The sequence below is a fragment of the Schistocerca serialis genome, chromosome 1, assembly GCF_023864345.2.
Source record: "Schistocerca serialis cubense isolate TAMUIC-IGC-003099 chromosome 1, iqSchSeri2.2, whole genome shotgun sequence".
Lineage (NCBI taxonomy): Eukaryota > Metazoa > Arthropoda > Insecta > Orthoptera > Acrididae > Schistocerca > Schistocerca serialis.
In genome coordinates, this window is record NC_064638.1 from 130,601,784 (window position 1) to 130,628,073 (window position 26,290).

Genomic DNA, 26,290 nt, shown 5'->3' on the forward strand with positions numbered 1-26,290 from the left:
CACATCCATGCCCAAGGCAGGATTCGAACCTGCGGCCGTAGCAGTCGCGCGGTTCCAGACTGAGCACCTAGAACCTCTCGTCCACCGCGGCCGGCCATCTGAGGTCATCAGTCCCCTAGAAATAAGAACTGCTTAAACCTAACTAACGTAAGGACATGACACACATCCATGCCCAAGGCAGGATTCGAACCTGCGACCGTAGTGGTCGCACGGTTCCAGACTGAAGCGCCTCGAATCGCTCGGCCACACCGGCCGGCAGGCAACAAGGCATCACACTCATAGAACACAAGGCTTCTCTACGCACCAGCTAGCTATCTTCTCCACTGGTGATCGTGACAATCAGTCGCAATCACTGAACAACAAACAACTTTTCGAGACATTCCGCCTATGATCCGTCAACGTACAAAGTTATGTCTGCTGCCGAAGGGGTGGCCTAGCAGCAGCCGCCAGAGCCTGTATCTTCGACGCTCTCTAAGTTATTTGTTCCTCACGACACCCTCTACAACCCCCTGAAGTTTCTAGGTATCGTTTGGTAACAGCCTGTATATTAGTGGCTGTAAAAAGTAATTGGAGCATTATTTATCAAATGAGCCATGTTGTTCGAGCATTAAAGGAAGAGAGCATGGGACTGGACACACGTATAATGTACGTGTTTGCAGGTTGGGGCGATGTTTGGGAAAGAGCTGAAGTAGGCGTACGGTTTGTGGTATGTCATCCAGTGAGGTGGTCCTCGTGCGGTGGCTGCGGCCGCCTACCTTGCGCTCGATGAGCCGGAGCGTGCTGAGGACCCCCCTGGAGGCGAACTCGCCGAGCAGCGGCCCGGCGGCGCCGTGGTGGGTGCGGCGCTCCACGGCCCGCGTCAGCGCCATCAGCCGGCGGTCGGCCGAGTCGACGCGGCCCGACACGCGCTCCACCGCCGCCTCCAGGCCCTGCAGCTGCGACAGCCGCACGTCCAGCGTCTCCAGCCGCTCCTGGCCCCTGCCACACCACACACACCCTGCAGCACAGCTCACAAGCACGCGAGCGCTCAACACCGGTGCAACAGCAACCATTTCAACGTCACCGTGGTTATTTGTCTGAAATGACCCCACTCTCCTTCCGAACGCAGCCATGAACACCTAAACCAGCACCTACGCCTACCTGTAAATCTCTGACGCGGAAAACATTTGAAGCACCTTAGGATAGGCAATTCAACCACATCCAGAAGGGATTATGTAAGTTTGGGTGCCTACCCTAAGGGTCTTGAAATATTTTCTGGGCCAGTTTTAGCTTCATACCATGTAACTCCTACCTCCATGAACCATGGACCTTGCTGTGGAGGCTTGCGTGCCTCAGCGATACAGATGGCCGTACCGTAGGTGCAACCACAACGGAGGGGTATCTGTTGAGAGGCCAGACAAACGTGTGGTTGCTGAAGGGGGGCAGCAGCCTTTTCAGTAGTTGCAGGGGCAACAGTCTGACTGATCTGGCCTTGTAACACTAACCAAACCGGCCTTGCTATACTGGTACTGCGAACGGCTGAAAGCAAGGGGAAACTACGGCCGTAATTCTTCCCGAGGGCATGCAGCTTTACTGTATGGTTAAATGATGATGGCGTCCTCTTGGGTAAAATATTCCGGAGGTAAAATAGTCCCCCATTCGGATCTCCGGGCGGGGACTACTCAGGAGGACGTCGTTATCAGGACAAAGAAAGTTACATATAGTGAAGTTCGGTGGCAGGAGGAACAAGACCTTTGGTCAGGTGAATACAGGGTTATAAATACAAAATCAAATAGGGGTAATGCAGGAGTAGGTTTAATAATGAATAAAAAAATAGGACTTCCGGTAAAATACTACAACCAGCATAGCGGTTGGTTGGTTGGTTGGTTTGGGGAAGGAGACCAGACAGCGTGGTCATCGGTCTCATCGGATTAGGGAAGGATTGGGAAGGAAGTCGGCCGTGCCCTTTCAGAGAAACCATCCCGGCATTTGCCTGGAGTGATTTAGGGAAGTCACGGAAAACCTAAATCAGGATGGCCGGACGCGGGATTGAACCGTCGTCCTCCCGAATGCGAGTCCAGTCAACCAGCATAGCGAACGCATTATTGTCGCCAAGATATTCACGAAGCCCATTCCTACCACATTAAGTTTATATGCCAACTAGCTCTGCAGATGATGAAGTAATTGATGAAATGTATGATGAGATAAAAGAAATTATTGAGGTAGTGAAGGGGGACGAAAATTTAATAGTCATGGGTGACTGGAATTCGAGAGTAGGAAAAGGGAGAGAAGGAAACATAGTAGGTGAATATGGATTGGGGGTAAGAAATGAAAGAGGAAGCAGACTGGTAGAATTTTGCACAGAGCATAACTTAATCATAGCTAACACGTGGTTCAAGAATCATAAAAGAAGGTTGTATACATGGAAGAATCCTGGAGATACTGACAGCTATCAGATAGATTATATAATGATAAGACAGAGATTCACGAACCAGGTTTTAAATTATAAGACATTTCGAGGGGCAGATGTGGACTCTGACCACAATCTACTGGTTATGAACTTTAGATTAAAACTGAAGAAACTGTATAAAGGTGGGAATTTAAGGAGATGGGACCTGGACAAACTGAAAGAACCACAGGTTGTAGAGAGCTTCAGTGAGAGCATTAGGGAACGATTGACAAGAATGGGGGAAAGAAATACAGTAGAAGAAGAATGGGGAGCTTTGAGAGACGAAATAGTGAAGGCAGCAGAGGTTCAAGTAGGTAAAAATACGAGGGCTAATAGAAAGCATTGGGTAACAGAAGAGATATTGAATATGATTGATGAAAGGAGAAAATATAAAAATGCAGTAAATGAAGCAGGCAGAAAGGAATACAAACGTCTCAAAAATGAGATAGACAGGAAGTGCAAAATGGCTAAGCAGGGGTGGCTAGAGGACAAATGTAAGGATGTAGAGGCGCATATCACTAGGGGTAAGATAGATACTGCCTACAGGAAAATAAAAGAGACGTTTGGAGAAAGGAGAACCTCTTGCATGAATATCAAGAGCTCAGATGGAAACCCAGTTCTAAGCAAAGAAGAGAAAGCAGAAAGGTGGAAGGAGTATGTAGAGGGTCTATACAAGGGAGATGTTCTTCAGGACAATATTATAGAAATGGAAGAGTATGTAGATGAAGATGAAATGGAGATATGATACTGTGTGAAGAGATTGACGGAGCAAGGAAAGACCTAAGTTGAAACAAGATCCCGGGAGTAGACAACATTCTATTAGAACTACTGACAGCCTTGGGAGAGCCAGGCCTAACAAAACTTTACCATCTGGTGAGCAAGATGTATGAGACAGGTGAAATACCCTCAGACATCAAGAAGAATATAATAATTCCAATCCCTAGTAAAGCAGGTGTTGACAGATGTGAAAATTACCGAACTATCAGTTTAACAAGCCACGGCTGCAAAATACTAACACGAATTCTTTACAGACGAATGGAAAATCTGGTAGAAGCCGACCTCGGGGAAGATCAGTTTGGATTCCGTAGAAATGCTGGAACACGTGAGGTAATACTGACCCCACGACTTACCGTAGAAGAAAGATTAAGGAAAGGCAAACCTACGTTTCTAGCATTTGTAGGCTTAGAGAAAGCTTTTGACAAAGTTGACTGGAATACACTCTCTTTCAAATTCTGAAGGAGGCATGGGTAGAATACATGGAGTGACAGGCTAGTTACAATTTATACAGAAACTAGATGCAGTTATAAGAGTCGAGGGGCATGAAAGGGAAGCAGTGGTTAGGAAGGGAATGAGACAGGGCTGTAGACTATCCCCCGATGTGATTCAATCTGTATATTGAGCAAGTTGTAAAGAAACAAAAGAAAAATTCGGCGTACGAATTAAAATCCATGGAGAAGAAATATAAACTTTGAGATTCACCGATGATATTGTAATTCTGTCAGAGACAACAAGGAACCCGGAACAGCAGCTGAACGGAATGGACAGTGTCTTGAAAGGAGGATATAAGATGAACATCAACAAAAGCAAAACGAGGATAATGGAATGTAGTCGAATTAAATCGGGTGATGCTGAGAGTATTAGATTAGGAAATGAGACGCTTAAAGTAGTAAATGGGTTTTGCTATTTGGGGAGCAAAATAACTGATGATGGTCGAAGTAGAGAGGATATAAAATGCGGGGATGGAAATGGCAAGGAAAGTGTTTCTGAAGAGAAATTTGTTAACATTGAGTATAGATTTAAGTGTCAAGAAGTCGTTTTTGAAAGTATTTGTATGGGGTGTGGCCATGTGTGGAAGTGAAACGTGGACGATAAATAGTTTAGACAAGAAGAGAATAGAAGCTTCCGAAATGTTGTGCTATAGAAGAATGCTGATGATTAGATGGGTAGATCACATAACTAATGAGGAGATATTGAATAGAACTGAGGAGAAGAGGAATTTGTGGCACAACTTGACTAGAAGAAGGGATCGGTTGGTAGGACATGTTCTGAGACATCAAGGGATCACCAATTTAGTATTGGAGGGCGGCGTGGATGGTAAAAATCGTAGAGGAAGACCAAGAGATGAATACACTAAGCAGATTCGGAAGGATGTAGGTTTCAGTAGGTACTGGGAGATGAAGAAGCTTGCACAGGATAGAGTAGCATGGAGTCTCTGGACTAATGACCACAACAGCAACACCATGTAACTACTCCGTTTCCTTTACAATCACTCAGTGCCGCGCGGGATTAGCCGAGCGGTTTAGGGCGCTGCAGTCACGGACTGTGCGGCTGATCCCGACGGAGGTTCGAGTCCTCCCTCGGGCATGAGTGTCTGTGTTTGTCCTTACGATAATTTAGGGTAATTAGTGTGTAAGCTTAGGGACTGATGACCTTAGTAGTTAAGTCCCATAAGATTTCACACACATTTGAACATTTTTTTTTTCAATCACTCAGTAACTGAAAATCTGCCAATTTACCTCCAAAAAGCCTATGAGTGTGTATTGTATTCTGGAATCTTCTTCAAACTCTACAGTTCCAATGAATTATGTCTGCATTACGCATTCTTTCTTCCAAGTCATCTATAATTTGTCACCAAACGCAACACCAACTCACGCATCTTCGATTTCAGGAGTGTTCCGTCCTCTCCCCATACCCACATATCGTTTAACTGCCGTTATGCCCAAGTCACCACATCGTGTACATCACCTCCATCACACTATAGACACAAACTTCCCATCCCTCTCAATCCTACCCTCCAAATTTCTCAATGATCCAGCACTCTATCGACACCGCCGTCCTATCCCTCCATCCAACCCTCCAGAAATCTCAGCGATCCTACACACTGTTACCACATTTATGACCCAGTGTCTATGTGTCGGTGGGAGGCTCAGTGGCACCTTGGGTGCGACCATCGTTTACTTCCTTCTGGCCACGACAAGCTGAAGAAGTAGCCTTCTAAGGTTTGGAGTTGACATTTCCCATTGACACATGGATTTTTCTTACGTAGCAAGGAGTTCCCTGTGTGGAACACAGCTGTCGATACGATAAATTTTAAATGAGGGCGGATCTGGATCTCCCGGAGGAGCTGTCTTCTATTTTAACTAATAATGAGATGGTTCCTGTTTAAAATTTTGTGTCATGTCAGGGTTTCTAGTCAAAATACTCGGTGTGAGATACGTGTCGCAGAGTGGCTCGGTCACTAATTATTTCTAAGCAGTCACCCACCTACAGTCACCTGATTCCTCTCTAACTAGTATTGTATCCTTGATTTTACCTAATAATTCTGCTGTATTTCGTCTGACGTTTATGGTTGGTCTTTTACAAATCTCGCTACGTTAGGTTTGTATTTTCAATACTGGTGTGGAGATACAGCTGCATTTACAATTCTATGTTCCCTTTGTTTTACAGGGTTTCTACGTCCTCGTCTGTATTTATTTCAAGAAAGGGCGCTGATGACCCCTCAGCGTTATTCAATCTGTATACTGCGCAAGCAGTAAAGGAAACCAAAGAGGTAACCGGAAAGGAAATTAAACTTCAGAGAGGAGAAATTAGAACTTTGAGGTTTGCTGCTGATATTGTAATTCTGTCAGATTCGTCAAAGCACTTGGAGGTGCACTCGAACGGACTGGATAATGACTTGAAAAGAGGTTATTTGCTCAACAGAGAAAAAATGTAAAAAAAAAAAAACAGATAATGTAGTGTGTCGCATCAAAGTATGCACTCCTGAAAGAATTAGGTTAGGTGAGGAGACATTCAATCACAATAGTAGGTTAGGACATAAAATGCAGACTGGTGGTTTAATTGAAGCTTCTGTAGTGTGAATGCTTAAGACTAAATGAGTGTACTGGACGACTAATGAGAGGTGAAGAATCGAAATAGGGAGAAAAGAAATTAGTGGCACAATTCGACTAAAACACAGGACCCATCCGTTGGTGGAACGCATTTTGAGATCACGATTCCTGAGGGTAGTGTAGGAACTGAAAATCATTATAGGGATACCGAGGCGTGTCTAGAGCAAATGGGTTTAAGTGGATATAGGTTTCAGTAGATACATAGAGGCAGAAGAATTTTGCACAGGGTAGACGAGTGCTGTGATTTTCGAACTAAAGAGCATAAAACACAACCACAACGTAGGCTGGACGTCGGACTGTTGACAACGAGTCTCCCATGAACATGTCAAGCTGTTAATGAGTAAGATATTGGTGCAGCTATGCAATTGTTTCTGAAGATGTCAGTCAAGAAATATTTTTTTGGTGCAATGGATGGTGTCCAGCAAAAGTTCAATAGAATACTGAGGGAATACGTTTCCAGCGATTTGGGGTTTCCTCTGAGAAAGACAAAAATGTGCCAACTCCCCCCCCCCCCCCCCCCACACACACACACATATGAATACATTTTCTCTCTCTCTTTTAGTTTATTTTATGTCAGTCTCCTGACGGGTTTTCTACAGCCCGCCAAGAATTCCTCTCCTGTGCAACGTCTTCATCTCAGAGTATCATTTGCAAACTATGTACTCATTTATCTGTTATATGTATTCCAATCTCGTTTTCATTTAGAGTTACATGTCTTAACATCCTACTCCTTCCTCTTGTCAGTGTTCCCTATATGTTCCTTTCTTCGACGGATCTACAAAGGACCACCTCATTCCTTATCTTTTCACTGCTTCTAATTTTCGACCTTTTTTTTTTTTAGCACTACATCTCAAATGCTTGTATTCTCTTCTGTTATAGTTTTCCCACAGTGCATGATTCATTTTTTTTTTTGCTTTTTGTGTCCTCCTTGCTTCGTATACGTTATTGTAATACGTTCTTTTGCTTCCAAAGAAGCGGAATTCCTTCATTTCGCCTATTTCGTGACCCTTAATTTTGGTGTTAACTTTCTCTCGATTCTCATCTCTGCTACACCTCATTACCTTCGCCTTTATTCGGTGTGTGTGTGTGTGTGTGTGTGTGTGTGTGTGTGTGTGTGTGTGTGTGTTGGGGCATATGGGCGCTCAACGTCGAGGTCGTCAGCGCCCTGACACATATTAAAGGGAACGAATGTGGACAGACCTAATAAAATTGAAGCACACACGCAAAGAAAGCAGGAAAAGAAGGAAAATGCTACATAAGAAAGTAGAACGTAAGGAAAGGGAAAACGTAGCAACAAGAATGCGACAGTAAATAGTCATTGGCTGGTCACTTACATAAAATATGGGCGAGCTTGTCACACAGTGAGAAAATTAAGATCCTCTCCCTAAAATCTTTGTAAAAACATTTGACATGGCACAGGACTTTAAAACTTTAACCACATTCGTCCGAGTGTTGCCTAAAAGAGATGGCAGGTCCGCTGGCAAGTCAGCCGCGACCCGCTGGTCAGAAAATAAAACGCAATCCAATAAAACGTGGCGCACAGTGATCTGGACGCCGCAAGCACCACACATTGGAGGGTCCTCCCGCCGGAGCAGGAAGCCATGCGTCATAGGGCTGTGGCCTATCCGAAGCCGGGTGAGGAAGGAAGTACACCACACACGCGTTGTGGGCTTGACTATACGGAGCTTATCGTCAGTCACTTCCAGCCACTCAATCTCCCACCGACGCATGACTCGTGAGCTCAACAGCGAGGTGGGTGCCTTTCTTCGTTTCACTCTCCTCTCCGCTGTATATTGAAATACACGAATCGTATTGCATCAAGCAATAGAGTCTATGAAATGCGGAAAGATGTCAAGACATTAAGTTCGTTTAAATCCAAGACAATAAAGATGGTGGAAATTTAATAACTATTATAACAAAGATCTAATATAGAATACCAGTAGTAACATTTATTTAGCATGCACTCTCAGGTTGTTGAATACAAACGTATCGTTGTATTTGACGCATTTAATATTCTTGGATTGACACCGGATATAATAATTACAGTAAGTTTAAGTATTCTGACTACGTTCCCACGGTTGAGTACGTTCCCTCCAAAACAGATTCAGTAAATCGTTCTATACAGGGTATCCAAGAGGAATGTTCGGTAATCAAGGATGTAGAAAGAACGATCATTCAAAGCAAAAAAGTCTAGTAAACATAGTCTCCAAAAAGGCATACCAAATGTTCAAATGTGCGTGAATTCCTAAGGGACCAAACTGCTGAAGTCATCGGCCCCTAGACTTACACTTTGCTTTAAACTAACTTAAACCACCTTATGCTAAGAACAACAGACACACCAATGCCCGAGAGAGGATTCGAACCTCCAGCGGGAGGTGCCGCTCAATCCGTGACATGGCGCCCAAACCGCGCGGCCACTCCGCGAAGCTAAATACACCCACCATTAGAGCTATGATAACCATATCTTCGACATTGTGAAACCAATCTCAACGCTGTAAGCTCTTTGCTTTCCGTATTTTGAAGGAGGTAGTATTGACCAGAACATGAAAAAAATGGTCTAGTAAACATTGATTCTAAAATGTACAGCCGACCGGAGTGGCCGAGCGGTTCTAGGCGCTACAGCCTGGAACCGCGCGACTGCTACGGTCGCAGGTTCGAATCCTGCCTTGGGCATGGATGTGTGTGATGTCCTTAGGTTAGTTAGGTTTAAGTAGTTCTAAGTTCTAGGGGACTGATGACCTTAGAACTTAAGTCCCGTAGTACTCAGAGCCATTTGAACCATTAAAATGTATACCTCGCGAATTATGAGCACATGTTCAGTGGAAGAGATATGTATACTTCAGCGAATGCGAAAAAGAGCTCCTCGATCTTAAGAAATACATTTTCGAGCCTATGCTTACCACATTTTTTGCTTCGAATGATCGCTGCCTAAATAATGACTACTCCGCCGAGACATCTAGTATAATATCTCCAAATATAGCTAGACTAAGATCCTTCATTTAGTCTGTATCGTGGTTTCCTGGCTTTATTTTGAAACGTTCTGTGCTTGTCACTTAGAAACCAAGCTGTACTGTAATGTGAATTAACTAGGATTTATGACAGAACTGCACACACGGAATGATTTGTATCCAAAGGAAAACTCACTAACAAACACAAAAACTCCTGATTTAAAACGCGAAGAAGAAATCGGAAAAACAGGCTTTAAGAAGAGAGCATTCACATGAACACGTTATACGAAGGCGACAAACGAAATTCTGGCATTCAGTTCCGACTTTGTCGTTATTTTGCGGTAGAGAAAACCTTCGCACACGTTGACAGTGGTTCTCCGCAGCCAATTGCCAACAACCATCTATAATTTTGAACGGGCTGCGCAAGATTAACAGCTGAGGATCTTGACACACTATTCATTAGCGGGTTACACCTATGTTTGACATATTAGGGTTTGTCAGGCATAATATTTACCGAATATAATTCCATTAATCGCTCTTGTTGCACATCGCGGAATATCTAAACTGTAAGTAATTACGAATAATGAGTTGAGTGTTCGCTTTTTTAATCACTTCCACGAAATTATCAGCGAAATAATTAAGGATAACGGGAGTGCCTGTTTACATATGCATAAGTTGTCCGGGTTCCTAATAATTAAGCTAAAGGCGTGTGTCGGAGCCCCACAATTAGTTCTCGGCTACGTGTGGCGTTGTGCCACTCCACACATGTGCCAATGGAAGCGCCTCTGATGATTTAGGACGTGGCGTTCCAATCACACTCAGATTCAGAGAGGTTTTTAACGTCGTCCGCCCACAGTCTGCACCATCTTCTCTCTTTTCCTTCTCACTTGCGAAATATGTCAATAAGAACAACAACACATTGATTACGACAGTCGATGAATATTCGTATGGGTGGTGTAAGTGGTAAACGTGTTTTTCACATAAATAACGCACTGCTTCCTTCTTTCGTCGATCTAGCAACTCCGCCACACTCAGTAACGGATATCAATAAGTTCCATGATTTACAAATACCGGCGATTATCCTCCAATTCAGTGTCACTATGAGTAAGATGCAGGTCACATGTACGAATTGTCGATGCTGTGTCGAATACTTCAGCGGATAATGAAAAGAAAGAATCCATAACAAGTTACTAGACACAAAATACTGGTATCTTAACGAAATGATTGGAAACGCTTTGCTTTATGTAGAACAGCAATGACGTTCTGTTAGCGGAAACTCTGAGGCCGCAACAATTGTTTTTGACTTGGACTTTAGAGCACCGTTGTGGTTATAGAAGTTGAAGGACACGAATGGTAAGCATTAGTTGAGAAGGGAATGAGAGAGGGTAATAGCGTACCCTCGATGCTGTGTTCAGTCTGTACACAGAGCAAGCAATAAAGGAAACCAATGACAAATTTGGAAAGAAAATTGTTCAAGGAGAAGAAATAAAAACTACTATGTGTGTTGATGACAATGTAATTCTGTTATAGACGGCAAAGGGTATGTGTGAGCAGTTGAACATAATGGATAGTGTCTTTAAAAACAATTTGTAAGATGAACAGCAATAAAAGTAAAACAAAGTTAATCAAATGAATGACTGCAAAAATGAATGTTGTCATAGTTTATCCTCGACACAAACTGTGCACCCTATGACTATCGGTAGATTATTTTACACGTACACTTTCATCAGGTTAATGATGCAAAAATCATTGTACTAGTAATTAACGTAAATTATTATGTTACAAATGGAGTAGTTACTGGTTAGCATTCACTGTGTGGGAAATATTTTTTCATAAGTTGTCACCTGATGATAAGCCACTACATGAATTGTGTGATACATCCTGTTGCAAATATAAGCAGGCAAAAGTAGAAAACAAAACCTATTCACATAAACGCAGACTTCCTGAAGCAGTCTTAAACACCATAAAGCCAACATTACAGTTTCTAAATCATCCAGATTTGTTAAAGAAATGTACCCATGGTCGAACGCAAAACTCGAATGAGGGCTTCAACAGTCTCACTTGGAAGAGACGCCCAAAAACAACATTTAGGTCGTTTAAAATTGCCACAAGACTAAGGACCCTTACTGGACAAGGATTTTTTGCTGGTTGCTTCATCGAGAAGATTTGAAGAAGATAGATATTGCGCTCGGTACAAGTTATGAACTGTCTGTGAAGGATATAGCCAAAAGGGCACGCCAGAAACATCAGATAAAAAGGAAACAGGTACACGAAGAGCAAAAAGACCAAATGTATGGATATGGTCAACATTAAGTTTATGGTGTAAATCCTTATAAAATCTTTTATGTGCATTTCCCGGAACTGTCATTTTTCAGTGTATAAGGAACATTGATGTGACTTGGCAAGACAGCCAAGCTCACGCAGACTGGCGTGAGGTCTCGAACAGGTAAAGGAGTTGAGTCTAGTAAAAAAGTACGTAGCTTCTGGAATACTTAACTTTAATCCTTAATTGGTAAACATCGGTCTAACGGTACATGCTTCACAAGATAAATAGCAAATGATAATGGCGCCTTGCTAGGTCGTAGCAAATGAAGTAGCTGAAGGCTATGCTAACTATCGTCTCGCCAAATGAGAGCGTAATTTGTCAGTGAACCATCGCTAGAAAAGTCGGCTGTACTACTGGGGCGAGTCCTAGGAAGTCTCTCTAGACCTGCCGTGTGGCGGCGCTCGGTCTGCAATCACTGATAGTGGCGACACGGGGGTGCGACGCATACTACCGGACCGCGGCCGATTTAAAGGCTACCACCTAGCAAGTGTGGTGTCTGGCGGTGACACCACAAACATTTCCCCTGAACCATTGTAGATAGACTAAGTGAAATTTTCTGCAGACTTTGTTCATACGAGGTGCTCAAAAAGTCTCTCCGTAGTGCCGTATGATTGTTAGCCGCGCGTGCCGTATGCCGCAGTGAATATACCGAAATGAAACTCAGTGAAACAAAAGTTATTAATTCATTGAATATTCATTTTTACTTACAAATTTTCACATTAAATGTTGAAAGCGTCCCCCCTGTTGTTGAATACACAATTCAATTCGTCTAATCATGTTTCCAAACACTAGCGGCAGCATTTCTTCTGCAACAGAAGCAGTGAAAATGGATATTGCAGAACATGAAAAAAATGGTCTAGTAAACATTGATTCTAAAATGTACAGCCGGCCGGAGTGGCCGAGCGGTTCAGGCGCTACAGCCTGGAACCGCGCGATGGAATTTGGACGGTTTTTATAGACAGTTGCTTTCCCTGCACCCCAGAAGAAAAAGTCAGGTGTTGTTAGGTCAGGCGATCGTAGAGGCCAAAGTCGCTGTGATATTATGCGATCACCAAAAACATCAGTAAGCAGTGACATTGAAATGCGAGCTGTATGCGCAGTTGTACCATCTTGTTGAAAATAACCGTTCAGTATTTCACTTAACACAAGTTCTCCCATGAATGGGTACAGAATATCACTGCAGTATCGTTGTGCGTTTATTGTTTCGTTGAAAATATCGGATCCACAATCCGACGTCTAGAAATTGAAATCCAAACTCATATTTTTACAGAAAGAAGTGATCCTCATGAATACATAGTGGATTTGCAGTACTGCACATACGAGAATTTTGCGAGTTCATGTACCCGGATAAAAGAAATCACGCCTCATCAGTGAAAAACGTTTCATTAAGAATATCCCTTCCATTTTGTAACGAAATTTTTGAACCATTGACAATAATGCAGTCTCTTGCCATGATTAGTACTTTTCAGTTCTTACACGACTGTTACTTTGTATGAGGAAAGTTATAATTTTTTCCTAACAGCTGTGTGTGCCGTTCCGACACTGACATCGATTTCCTGAGCGAGTTTTCTTACTGACTGGTTCGGACTCATGGACATTTTATCGAAAATATCGAGTAGTTTATCCTCAGTCAAAACGCTAGCACGACCACTTCTCGGTGCATCTGTCACTGAACCCGTACTTCGAAATTTGTTAATCAAATCTCGCACAGTATCGCGGTGTGGGAGTGTTGTCTCTGGGAAAACTGAATCAAATGTTTAGCGAACTGGAACTGTGTATTTACCGCCAGCGTTGAACACTTGTTCGACTGAAACCACACGCTCTTCAATGGTTAGCATTTTAACAGTGACAAAGACGAAACAAACGAACAAAAGAACTAAACTTAAACGTTCACGTCAACACGTAACGACACACACCAACGATACTACTGACGCTGCCTGAGATAAACGAAACAGTGGAATGTTGGGAGAGTCCACTTGAAGGGAAGTAACCCAAGCAGGCGAACAATCATACGGCACGCGCGGCTAACAGTCATACGGCACTGCGGAGAGACTTTCTGAACACCCCATAGTATAACACAACATCCTGTGGTACAACTTTTTTTTAAGTGTATTTCTGTAAAAATTGTTTATTTTTCTGTGAAATTTAAATTGCTTTGTTTCATACGCATAGTTTTTTAAAATAAATTGTAAGAGTTCCAAACCTTATATTAAAAACACCTTTGCTGATTACTATGAATTACCTACCACAATATGAAACCTCTAAGTGAAAATGTTCCTTGTGTGTTAGCATGTGTTGAGAAAATTTCGAACAATGCCATGATCAAATTTTTTGAGAAAACTTTTGAGAAAATTTAGCCCATAACGTAATTACCTCACGTGCAAAATTTGGTTCTATAACCTTTCAAACACCACAAACTGTGTTAGGTTATGTAAACAGGTCCATTTTCTCCTCCCCCCCCCCCCCTTAAGGTTTGCATTATATCTACATTCTGTATACAGGGTGTAACTACACGGTCCTGTCACATTAACGCGACTACCCGCTGTGTTCGAAATCAACGTGCAATAACCACTCACAGACAGCGGGTGACCATACTAGCAATGGAGGACATATAAAACGTGTTGGGAGGTTGCTGATAACAGTGCAGTCGCTGACATAACGTGGAAAGTGAGTGACTCAGCTGACGTCCAGAAGGACATCATCACTGGCTTTCGTGCCAGCGGATGAAGTATTTCCGGAATGGGTAAGTCTGAAAATTGTTTGTGTGCCACCATGGTTAAAGTATGCAGTGTATGGAAAAATGGCGTTAGCCAAAACTGGCTCCTAGGCAACTGTGTTGCACCACTGGCTGGAGATGTGTACGGGCGAACATACGTGCAACTGATGTGTAACTGGTCGCCCATATGAATCGAAAGGCTACCAGCAGTGTTTCCTCAACGACCGTTCGGTGAACGCTGCTGTGTATGGGCGTCCACAGCGGGCGCCTGGTCCATGCGTCCATGCTGACTGCTGTTGATTGGCAACGAAAGCTGGAATTCGCACTTCAGAACTGCAACTTGACATCCACTAAGTGGCTACAGGTGACCTTTTCAGATGAATCACATTTTATGCTCCCTCAGACAGATGGCCGTTACCGTCCACGACGTGAAACGTCTCAAAGGGTCCAGTCCGGAGGATGGGGCGATTCGGACTGGAGAATGTTTTCGCGGCATTCCCTGGACGATCTCGCTATTCTAGAAGGCAGAATTGATGAAGAGGTTTTCAGATACTGCTACCGGTCACAAAATTTTGTTAACTACTAAATTATTTATTTAGCAATATGAGTCGACGTAATACTCATCATCAGGCTATATTGGCATTGCAAAAACAAAATTTCCTTACATGACTATTGTGATCACCCTGTAGAGAGAGAGAGAGAGAGAGAGAGAGAGAGAGAGAGAGAAGGATAACTACACTACTGGCCATTAAAATTGCTACACCAAGGAGAAATGCAGATGATAAACGGGTATTCATTGGACAAATATACTACAACTGACACGTGATTACATTTTCACGCAATTTGGGTGCATAGATCTTGAGAAATCAGTACCCAGAACAATCACCTCTGGCCATAATAACGGCCTTGATACCCCTGGGCATTGAATCAAACAGAGCTTAGATGGCGTGTACAGGTACAGCTGCCCATGCAGCTTCAACATGATACCACAGTTCATCAAGAGTAGGGACTCGCGTATTGCGACGAGCCAGTTGCTCGGCCACCATTGACCAGACGTTTTCAATTGGTGACAGATCTGGAGAATGTGCTGGCCAGGGCAGCAGTCGAACATTTTCTGTATCCAGAAAGGCCCGTACAGAACCTGCAACATGCGGTCGTGCATCATCCTGCTGAAATGTAGGGTCTCGCAGGGATCGAATGAATGGTAGAGCCACGGGGCGTAACACATCTGAAATGTAACGTCCACTGTTCAAAGTGCCGTCAATGCGAACATGAGGTGACCGAGAAGTGTAACCAATGGCACCCCATACCATCACGCTGGGTGATACGCCAGTATGGCGATGACGAATACACGCTTCCAATGTGCGTTCACCGCGATGTCGCCAAACACGGATGCGACAACCTGGATCCATCTGAAAAAATGACGGTTTGCCATTCGTGCACCCAGGTTCGTCGTTGAGTACACCATCGCAGGCGCTCCTGTCTGTGATGCAGCGTCAGGGGTAACCGCAGCCATGATCACCGATGTCGCGATACGATAAACCGCAATCGCGATAGGCTACAATTCGACATTTATCAAAATCGGAAACGTGATGTTACGCTTTTCTCCTCCTTACATGAGGCATCACAACAACGTTTCACCAGGCAACGCCGGTTAACTGCTGTTTGTGTCTGAGAAATCGGTTGAAAACTTTCGTCATGTCAGCACATTATAGGTGTCGCCACCGGCGTCAACCTTGTGTGAATGCTCTGAAAAACTATTCATTTTCATATCACAGCGTCTTCGTCCTGTCGGTTAAATTTCTCGTCTGTAGCACGTCATCTTCGTGTTGCAGCAATTTTAATGACCAGTAGTGTAGTAGGAGCTGATATCACTTTGTGTATTGATCTGCTGTTAACATGAACATTTTTGTAAAACAATCACTCACTTTGTTCTTGTGTCTTAGCATTCAGCTTATGATGTCCTGAGGTATCGCTGTTTCCGTGGCTCTCTTGGATTTCTTCAGCATTGCTCACAAACTTCACAAGGGTGACTTTAAGACGATAACACTAATTAATTTAGCAGCGCAGAAAAAAAGATGGCGGTCAAAACAAGGTTAGTTCCGATCTGACAATCGATAAATCGATTCTGGTGTTGTCACTAGCAATGTCTTCTCTAGGTCTTGCCGTCGTACTACTCGTGTTGTTTGGCGTAATAGTTTACAAAATGAACGACTGTGGCAATTTTATAATACAAACAACACTAAAAAATCTTTTTATCTTAAGAACTACAAAGATATTTCTGCGAACTGTATTCATATATAATCTCCACGTCATGTACTTACTATTTTAAGAGTACAGAATTGAAATCTGTATAGAAGTATGAACTTTTAAACTCTGCCATTTGATTTATGATCTCGTATTTCGACTTATGGCAATCGATGAATGTTTACATTTCTTCCAAAATGTCCATTCCCCAGCTCTTTTCCACAGTATGCAGTACTTTGAGGTCGCTGTCTGTTTCAACACTGAGTCCTGTTTCATTTATATATCTTTGTAATTCTTAAAATAAATAGATTTATACTGCCATTTGTGCTATAAACTGTCACAGTAGCTCATTTTCTAAAATATTACGCCAACGAACGCCAGTAATACGACAGCAAGACAGAGACATACTGACAACACCAGCGACAACACCAGAATATACATATAGATAGTAAATCGAAACTAGCCTTGGTTTGATCGCCATCTTTTTTCTGCAGTGCTGTTTTTTTTTTGTTATTAAGTCATGCTTGTGAATTTAGTGAACAATGGCGAAGAAATCAAAGACGGCACATCACAAGAATAATGCACGCCACAAAAACAAAGTGAGTGCTTTATAAAAATTTTCATGTGAACAACAGACCAATATACAAAGTGACACTGCCTCATACTTGGTTACCCTTGTCTCTCTCTGCTACGGTCGCAGGTTCGAATCCTGCCTCGGGCGTGGACGTGTGTGACGTCCTTAGGTTAGTTAGGTTCAAGCAGTTCTAAGTCTAGGGGACTGATGACCTCAGGTGTTAAGTCTCATAGCACTTAGAGACATTTGAACCTTCTCTCTCTCTCCGCAGGATGATCGCAACAGTCATGTAAAGAAACTTTAATACCTGTGTACGCTTATTTCAAATACTTTTGTAACGGCAGTATAGCCCAATGATGAGGTATCACCTCGAAACATACCGCTAAATAATTAATTTAGTAGTCAAGAAATTTTGTGACTGTCAGCTATACCTGAAAACCTCTTCATCTGTTTTAAACAATCACGATACATTAATGGTGAATATGGCTTCGAATTATTTAACACAGGTATGCATCTATCCTTGGGAACCATGTACACCCTCCATGTAGTTTGTTTTTCCTCAGCACGATGGCACCTATCAGCACAACAATGCAATGTGTCATACAGCACACGTGCATTTTTTGAGCAGTATCTGGATGAGTTTACCGTAATTCCCTTGCCAAATTTAAGCCCAATCGAAAATCTGTAGGATCAACTGCATTGGGCTGCTGGTGCCACTGACCTTCAACCGAGAAATCTAGCGCAGTTCACCACGGCACTTGAGTCTACAGGGCTCCACATCCCTCTCGGTACCTTACAGAAACTCACTCGCTCTCTTCCTGCACATCTTCCAGCTATCTGCGCTACCAAAGGCGGCTATTCAAGCTTTTGAGTGGTGGTCACATTAATGTAACTGGACAGTGTACTTCCTGGGCTTGCTCTTGTAGCAGGTAGCAGTGTAAAGTATCCTTTTTGTTGATGGTTTATATGCAGCGGCACATCTGAAGATGAAACTGAATGTTTAGAAATTGTGTATGTCATTCAAAAAAAATACAGGGTGTTTCAAAAATGACCGGTATATTTGAAACGGCAATAAAAACTAAACGAGCAGCAATAGAAATACACCGTTTGTTGCAATATGCTTGGGACAACAGTACATTTTCAGGCGGACAAACTTTCGAAATTACAGTAGTTACAATTTTCAACAACAGATGGCGCTTTGGTCTGGGAAACTCTATAGTACGATATTTTCCACATATCCACCATGCGTAGCAATAATATGGCGTAGTCTCTGAATGAAATTACCCGAAACCTTTGACAACGTGTCTGGCGGAATGGCTTCACATGCAGATGAGATGTACTGCTTCAGCTGTTCAATTGTTTCTGGATTCTGGCGGTACACCTGGTCTTTCAAGTGTCCCCACAGAAAGAAGTCACAGGGGTTCATGTCTGGCGAATAGGGAGGCCAATCCACGCCGCCTCCTGTATGTCTCGGATAGCCCAAAGCAATCACACGATCATCGAAATATTCATTCAGGAAATTAAAGACGTCAGCCGTGCGATGTGGCCGGGCACCATCTTGCATAAACCACGAGGTGTCTGCAGTGTCGTCTAAGGCAGTTTGTACCGCCACAAATTCACGAAGAATGTCCAGATAGCGTGATGCAGTAATCGTTTCGGATCTGAAAAATGGGCCAATGATTCCTTTGGAAGAAATGGCGGCCCAGACCAGTACTTTATGAGGATGCAGGGACGATGGGACTGCAACATGGGGCTTTTCGGTTCCCCATATGCGCCAGTTCTGTTTATTGACGAAGCCGTCCAGGTAAAAATAAGCTTCGTCAGTAAACCAAATGCTGCCCACATGCATATCGCCATCATCAATCCTGTGCACTATATCGTTAACGAATGTCTCTCGTGCAGCAATGGTAGCGGCGCTGAGGGGTTGCCGCGTTTGAATTTTGTATGGATAGAGGCGTAAACTCTGGCGCATGAGACGATACGTGGACGTTCGCGTCATTTGGACCGCAGCTGCAACACAGCGAACGGAAATCCGAGGCCGCTGTTGGATCACCTGCTGCACTAGCTGCGCGTTGCCCTCTGTGGTTGCCGTACGCGGTCGCCCTACCTTTCCAGCACGTTCATCCGTCATGTTCCCAGTCCGTTGAAATTTTTCAAACAGATCCTTTATTGTATCGCTTTTTGGTCCTTTGGTTACATTAAACCTCCGTTGAAAACTTCGTCTTTTTGCAACAACACTGTGTTCTAGGCGGTGGAATTCCAACACCAGAAAAATCCTCTGTTCTAAGGAATAAACCATGTTGTCTACAGCACACTTGCACGTTGTGAACAGGACACGCTTACAGCAGAAAAACGACTTACAGAATGGGGCACCCACAGACTGCGTTGTCTTCTAAATCTTTCACATCACTTGCAGCGCCATCTGTTGTTGAAAATTGTAACTACTGTAATTTCGAAAGTTTGTCCGCCTGAAAATGTACTGTTGTCCCAAGCATATTGCAACAAACGGTGTATTTCTATCGCTGCTCGTTTAGTTTTTATTGCCGTTTCAAATATACTGGTAATTTTTGAAACACCCTGTAAATGACCCATTGTAAATCCTTGGCTAATTCAAGAGATATTTACTTTAATCGAATACAAGCGATTCTGAAGTGACGAAATGAAAAAAAAATATATAAAAATGCAGTAAATGAAGGAGGCAAAATCGGCGAATACCAGGGAGGTTTTAGAAGGGTAGATCATGTTCGGAGCAAACAATAAACCTCAAAAACATCATGGAATACCAAAATTCAAGGGCAAAGACATACGTAATCTCCTTCATTGATTTCAACAAAGCATATGATTCGATTGATAGGGAACATCTATTATCAGTCCTGGAAGAAATAGGTTAGGATAAGAAAACAACTAATATTATAAAAGCGATCCTTACAAATACATTTTCGAAAGTTAAATTTATGGGCGAATTATCGGAACACTTCGAAATAAAAAACGGGAGTGCGACAGGGGGATGGGCTCTCACCGTTGCTCTTCACTGGTGCGCTTGAGAAAGTACTCGGAAATGGAATACAAATATTAAAGGTAGTATAAGAATGGGTTGCAAAAAGAAGAACCCTAAAGTAAATTGCATTGCTTTTGCAGATGATCTGGCCCTGTTTGCTGAAGCAATGGAAGAAGCACAGGAGCACGCCCTTGAACTAAAGAAACAAGCAGCTAAAATAGGTCTTCACATCTCCTTTGGAAAAAAAAAACCTAAGATACTGACAAACATCAACCATTCATGTAAATACCTTAAAGTTCAAGCACAAATGATTGAAATAGTAAAAGAATTCAAATATCTCTGAGAATGGATTACTTGGAATGCTGGGGAAAGCTAAGCAATGGAATCCAGAAAAAAAAAACTTGAATTGCAGAATGAGATTTTCACTCTGCAGCGGAGTGTGCGCTGATATGAAACTTCCTGGCAGATTAAAACTGTGTGCCCGATCGAGACTCGAACTCGGGACCTTTGCCTTTCGAGGGAAAGTGCTCTAGGAGACGAGATACTGGCAGAAGTAAAGCTGTGAGTACCGGGCGTGAGTCGTGCTTCGGTAGCTCAGCTGGTAGAGCACTTGCCCGCGAAAGGCAAAGGTCCCGAGTTCGAGTCTCGGTCGGGCACACAGTTTTAATCTGCCAGGAAGTTTCAAACTTGAATTGGCCTTGAAACTAACAAAAACTACATACAACAAAAATTTCCTTTCATTTGGGGTGCAAAATTACACATTACAAGACAGTGATTAAGCAAGAAACACTGTATGCAGCAGAAACACTAAACGTAATTTACAAAGGCCAAATGGATAAACTTCTCAGAATGGATTCCAACAGATTAACTAAACAGTTCTTTGACCTTTTGCGTAGCCGCAAAACGAAACACAGCTGGTTTAAAGAAACTGAAAAAGACCTAGTAGAATTAAAGATTTCCGAAAATCCACTTAATGATCGAACAGCTAAATTAATTACTAAAGATGAAAACATAAGGTTCAAAGACAAATCTACACAATTCAAAAGATCAGAAAGAATGAAGAAATACTGGGCCCTAAGAGATCACCGCACAAAGAAATGATTGATCCAGCGTACCCCAAAGAGGTTGAAGGGAAAGAAGAAAAAGCAGCAGGCGAAAATGAAGTTGACAGACAGGGTGAAATAATAAAGCAGGTATAACTATAGGACAAGACAGCAGAGGCATGCATGACTGGGAGAAGGACAGAGGCCGGCCGCCTATAGGAAAATTAAATAAATTTTTGGAAGAAAGAGAAGCAACTGTATGAATATCAACAGCTCTGATGGCAAGCTAGTACTAAGCAAAGTAGGGATCGCCAAAAGATAGAGGGAGAATATAAAAGGGCTAAACAAGAGAAATGGAGTTGAAGACAGTATTAAAAGGAAGCAAATGAAAATGAGATGGAAGATGAGAGATTGCGAGAAGAATATGTCACATCACTGAATAGGTCGAGATTAGGTGGCGGGAATGGATTACGTTCCGTTAGAATTTCTGCGATCCTTGGCAGTGCCGCCCATGACAAAACTATCCTGCCTGGTGTTCAAGGTACACAACGCAGGCGAAATACATTCAGACTTCAGGAAGAATGTAATAATTCCATTTCCCATGTAGGCAACAGGTGCTAATATCACCGAACTGTTAGTTTAATGAGTCATGCTTGCAAAATACTGACACGAATTATTTACAGGAGAATGGAAAATCTGGTAGAAGCCGAACTCTGTGAATGCCTGTTTGGGTTCCGAAGAAATGTGAGATACTGGACCTACTATTTATCTTAGAAGTAGACTAAAGACTAGCATATTTACGTTTACTGCATCTGAAAATTTAGTGAAAGACTTGACAATATGGACTGGAATACTCTCTTTGAAATTCTGAAGACAGCAGGGGTATAATGCAGGGAGCGAAAGACAGTTTACAAGTTCTGCGGAAATCAGATGGCAATAATAAGAGTCGAAATACACGAAAGAGAATGCATAGTTGAGAGGAGAATGTGACAGAAGTATAGCCTGTTCCCGGTGATATTCAACCTGTACAATGAGCAAGCTGTGAAGGAAACTAAGGAGAAATTTGCAAAGGGAATTAAAGGAGAAGAAGGCAGTAGAATAATTTGTAATGTGCTGCCACAGAAGAATGCTAAAGATTAGATGGACAAATGAGGAGGTGCGGACAGAAATCGTAAAAAAAGTAATTTAGGGGAAACTTCAATAAAAGAAGGATCGGCTGGAAAGACTCATGGTGAGGTATCAAAGATACTGTGGGAAGTGTAGGGGGTAAAAATTGTACAGAGAAATCAAGGCTCGAATACAGTAAGCAGATTGAAACGGATCTAGGTTGAGGCACGTTTTCAGAGATGAAGAGGCTTGTAGATAGACTAAGGAGGAGAACGACATCAAATCATTCATCGGACCAAATGAAGACCACAATAAGAAAGACATATGACTGTGCATTTCCAAATAAGGATCCATCACCCCAAGATGGCTTGGGCCGGGTTCTATGGTATGAAGAATTCGTCTTACTGATTGCCTTACAGAGGGTAAAACATAACTTTTCAGTAACACATACGACGGGTTCAGAGGAAAAGAAGAGCAAGCCCATAGTTAAGTCTCGAGAAAACTGATATAAAATTAAAGTAATATATTTAACTGCAGGCGAAGAACTAAACACTATCAGCCTTATAACCAAACTTGCATCAATGTTTCATTCTATATTTTAATGTGTCTTCTTAAATTATTTATCTTGTAATTAATTATCCAAATTACAAGCCTACAAGCAAATATACTTAACGTTGCTTATTCTTCTTCTTCTTCACACGAACATAATTTCATCCCAAATTACTGAATCATCGTACTCGTGAAAATCTTACTCGTCAATTTTCTAATCTTCTTCTTGTAGCAATCTCTGCCATTAGAAAGTTCTTGTAATGTGGCTGATATACTGGTGGGAGGAACTACAGTGAACCAAGCATGTCCTCGTCCTTGCCATTTGCAAATGACCTCTGATTCTTGTAAAGCTGATGCACACTTGCCAGTAAGTTTAGCTTATTTCATTTTCTTCTTCTTCATAAAATTTACTTCATTGTCTCTTTAAACCTCATTGTACAAGGCATGCGTCTTTCATACCTCATTCATCAGATTTTTAACCAGTTTACCTAAGAGTTATCAACAGTTTGGTCTTTGTCTGTTATTGCATTTTGTAATGATTTTGTACTTATAAAATTTTCTCTTTTCATTATACAGACTTCAAATTTTGGTGCTTCGCGTTTTGCGGATTTTTACGATTTTGAACCAATCCTATGGGTCGTAGGCGCACTACACGTTACGCGCAGCTATCTCTATTAGACCAAAATTAGTATCGTTCGTTAAAATCGGCTGGTCCGATACCACAACAATGCTGCAGATGTACGAAACTCAGGAATAGACAAAGCTGTCCGCCGATCAATGTGGCCACATACATTTCGCTGCATGCATTTTTATCCGCCAGATTTCCTGTAATGTGGTTCCCAACTTCAGGTGGTTCACAATAGCTGCGCCATAATGGGCTATTGTCTCTGAGCATCAAGGAATTACTGCATCCTGTAGACTGAATATTGAGCTAAGGACTTTTTTCACCACTGCCCTGATGAATGTTTAGTATTTTGAACCCCAGTTTTCAGTTTTTTGGACTTGGTCCACTTTTGCTCCGAGCCTTCTTATGTCTCCCGGATAAAATGTTTGAAAAAAAAAAAAAAAAAAAAGCACCAGGAGAGCCCTCAATTGCGAAAGGTGAATGTTGCTTGCCATCAGGATAACGCTTTTACCTACAAAGGAGTTTTGGCAATGGAAAAACAATTTAAAAATTCGGACATCTAAAATACGAGCTGTTGGAAGAGCACTAAATTTTGCACCCACTGACTTCCGCGTATTCATACATCGAAAGATTATTTATTTATTTATTTACAAGTGGTAAGGGCCTCATCGACCATACGCCTTCTCTACAAGCCTCTTCCATTTCCTTCTGTTGTGTGCACTGTTTTTCCATTCAGTGTTCGGTTCATCTCAGTTGTGTCCTCATGGATGTTATCTCTCCACCTATTTCTGGGTCTTCCTCTTCCTCTCGTTCCATCTATTGTTCTTCCGAATTCTTGCTATATGGCTTGCCCTGTTCAACTTTTTCTTATTTAGCACATCTACGATGTTACGGTGTTAATACAGTTATCTTAATACTTCATTTTTTCTTATCCTCCATTCCATGTTATCTTCATCATACACTGTACCAAAATTTGTCTTAGTGTTTTTCTTTCAAATATTAACAGTTTTTCTTCATCTTTCTTTCTAAATATTGATGCTTCGCATCCGTATAGTGTTACTGGTATAATGGTCGACTGATACAAGCACATTCTGAAATTAGTACTCAGTTGTCTTTAATGTAAGATTTTGATAAAACTAAAGAGTGTTTTGTTCACTGTTGCTAGACGGGCATCTACTTCTATCTTTATTCCATTATTGTTACTAAACAGATTCCCTAAGTACTTGAAGCGGTTAACTGTTTTGAAAGTAAATCCATCTACAGCGAAAGGTGCATCATTTTGGTTTTTCTTACTCATGACCAGATATTCTGTATTTTCCTCATTAACATGTAACCCTGCTTTCTCAGCAATTTGGAAATAATTTTGTATGACTTTGATTAATTCTGTTTTGGAACTGCTTTTAATGCTACATCATCTGCATAGGCAAGTCTAGTAATGTTCATCTCCTGCATTTGGATCCCCTGCGGGTTAGTTTTTCTAAATTCTCTATCGATCTTCTCTAAGACGGGGTTAAATAAAATAGGTTAAATGACGTCTCCTTGTCTCAGTCGAGTGAACACCTTAAAATTTTCTGTTTCTCCTACAGGTGTCTTGATGCGACATAAGGTTCCATATGTACTGATTTAATTAATCTCATTATCTTTGATGGTATTTCAAATTCTCTCATTATATTTAGAAGTGTCTGTCGGTGTATGCTGTCGTAAGCCTTCTTGAAATCTGCAAATAATTTGTGTACATCTACATTGAATTCCCACGCTTTTCAGTTATCTGTCTTAAACTCAAAAGATGATATAATGTGGATCTATATCTGCGGAAACCGCATTGGTAGTCACCAATTAATTCTTCGGTAATTGGTATCAGTCTGTTTAATGAGCACGTCGATAGGATTTTATAAGTAACATCCAGTAAAGCAATTCCTCTATAGTTGTCGCACACAAGGGTCTGCAGGTATGGTTTCCGTCTTCCAAATTGTTTCTATTAAAGACTGTAGTTCTACTTCCATTCTTTAATAACTCAGCACATATCTAGTCTTCACCACAAACCTTGTTACTCATTTACTGGTGGGGTGGTAACTTGTACATCGACTGTATCAGGTTCTTCAAATTTAAAGTAAGACTGTGAATCATTGCGGTTGAGTAACGGTGAAAAGTGTGTCTTTCAGTTAAGTAACAGTGGAAAGTGTGCCTTCCATCTTTTTTGTATGTCACTCTTGTTGGTCAATATTTTCTCATGCTGGTTCTTTATAAACTGTTCTCTTTTAGTAAATTTACCCAAAAGTTTTTAAATATTTTGATGTATGCTCTGTGGTGCTTGAAATCATCCTCTGCTTCTTTTATCATATTGTTGTAAAAATGGTTCAAATGGCTCTGAGCACTGTGGGACTTAACTGCTAAGGTCATCAGTCCCCTAGAACTTAGAACTACTTAAACCTAACTAACCTAAGGACATCACACACATCCATGCCCGAGGCAGGATTCGAACCTGCGAACGTAGCGGTCGCGCGGTTCCAGACTGTAGTGCCTAGAACCGCTCGCCCACTCCGGCCGGCATATTGTTGTAGCATTCCATTTTCTCTGGTCTTAGAGTTCGTTGTGTTTCCTGGCGGATTTTGCAATATCTTTCTTTCAGTGTCATATTGTTCCTTTCTGTAATCGACACTCTTCTCGCATTTCTTCCTCTCTAGAACTTTTTCTTGTCTCTTTTTGCTGAACCAAATTTTGTTAGGTCGTTTTCTTTTCCCTGTAACTTTGCAAGATACTTCCTGAATACTGTTCTTCAGGTGTTTCCATCTGCTTTCGACGTCTTGCTGTTCCCATACATCCAAAGATATATATGAAA

At 42.0% G+C, this 26,290-nt stretch overlaps 1 protein-coding gene across 1 annotated transcript in view; it reads right to left on the bottom strand.

Annotated features, from left to right (window-relative positions):
* LOC126455783 (angiopoietin-related protein 6-like) overlaps positions 1-26,290 on the bottom strand; it is a 1,041,335-nt gene that overhangs the window by 352,425 nt on the left and 662,620 nt on the right. The window contains exon 4 of the mRNA XM_050091581.1: positions 756-978. Within this exon, the coding sequence (XP_049947538.1) occupies positions 756-978 (223 nt within the window). The remainder of the gene's footprint in view (positions 1-755; positions 979-26,290) is intronic.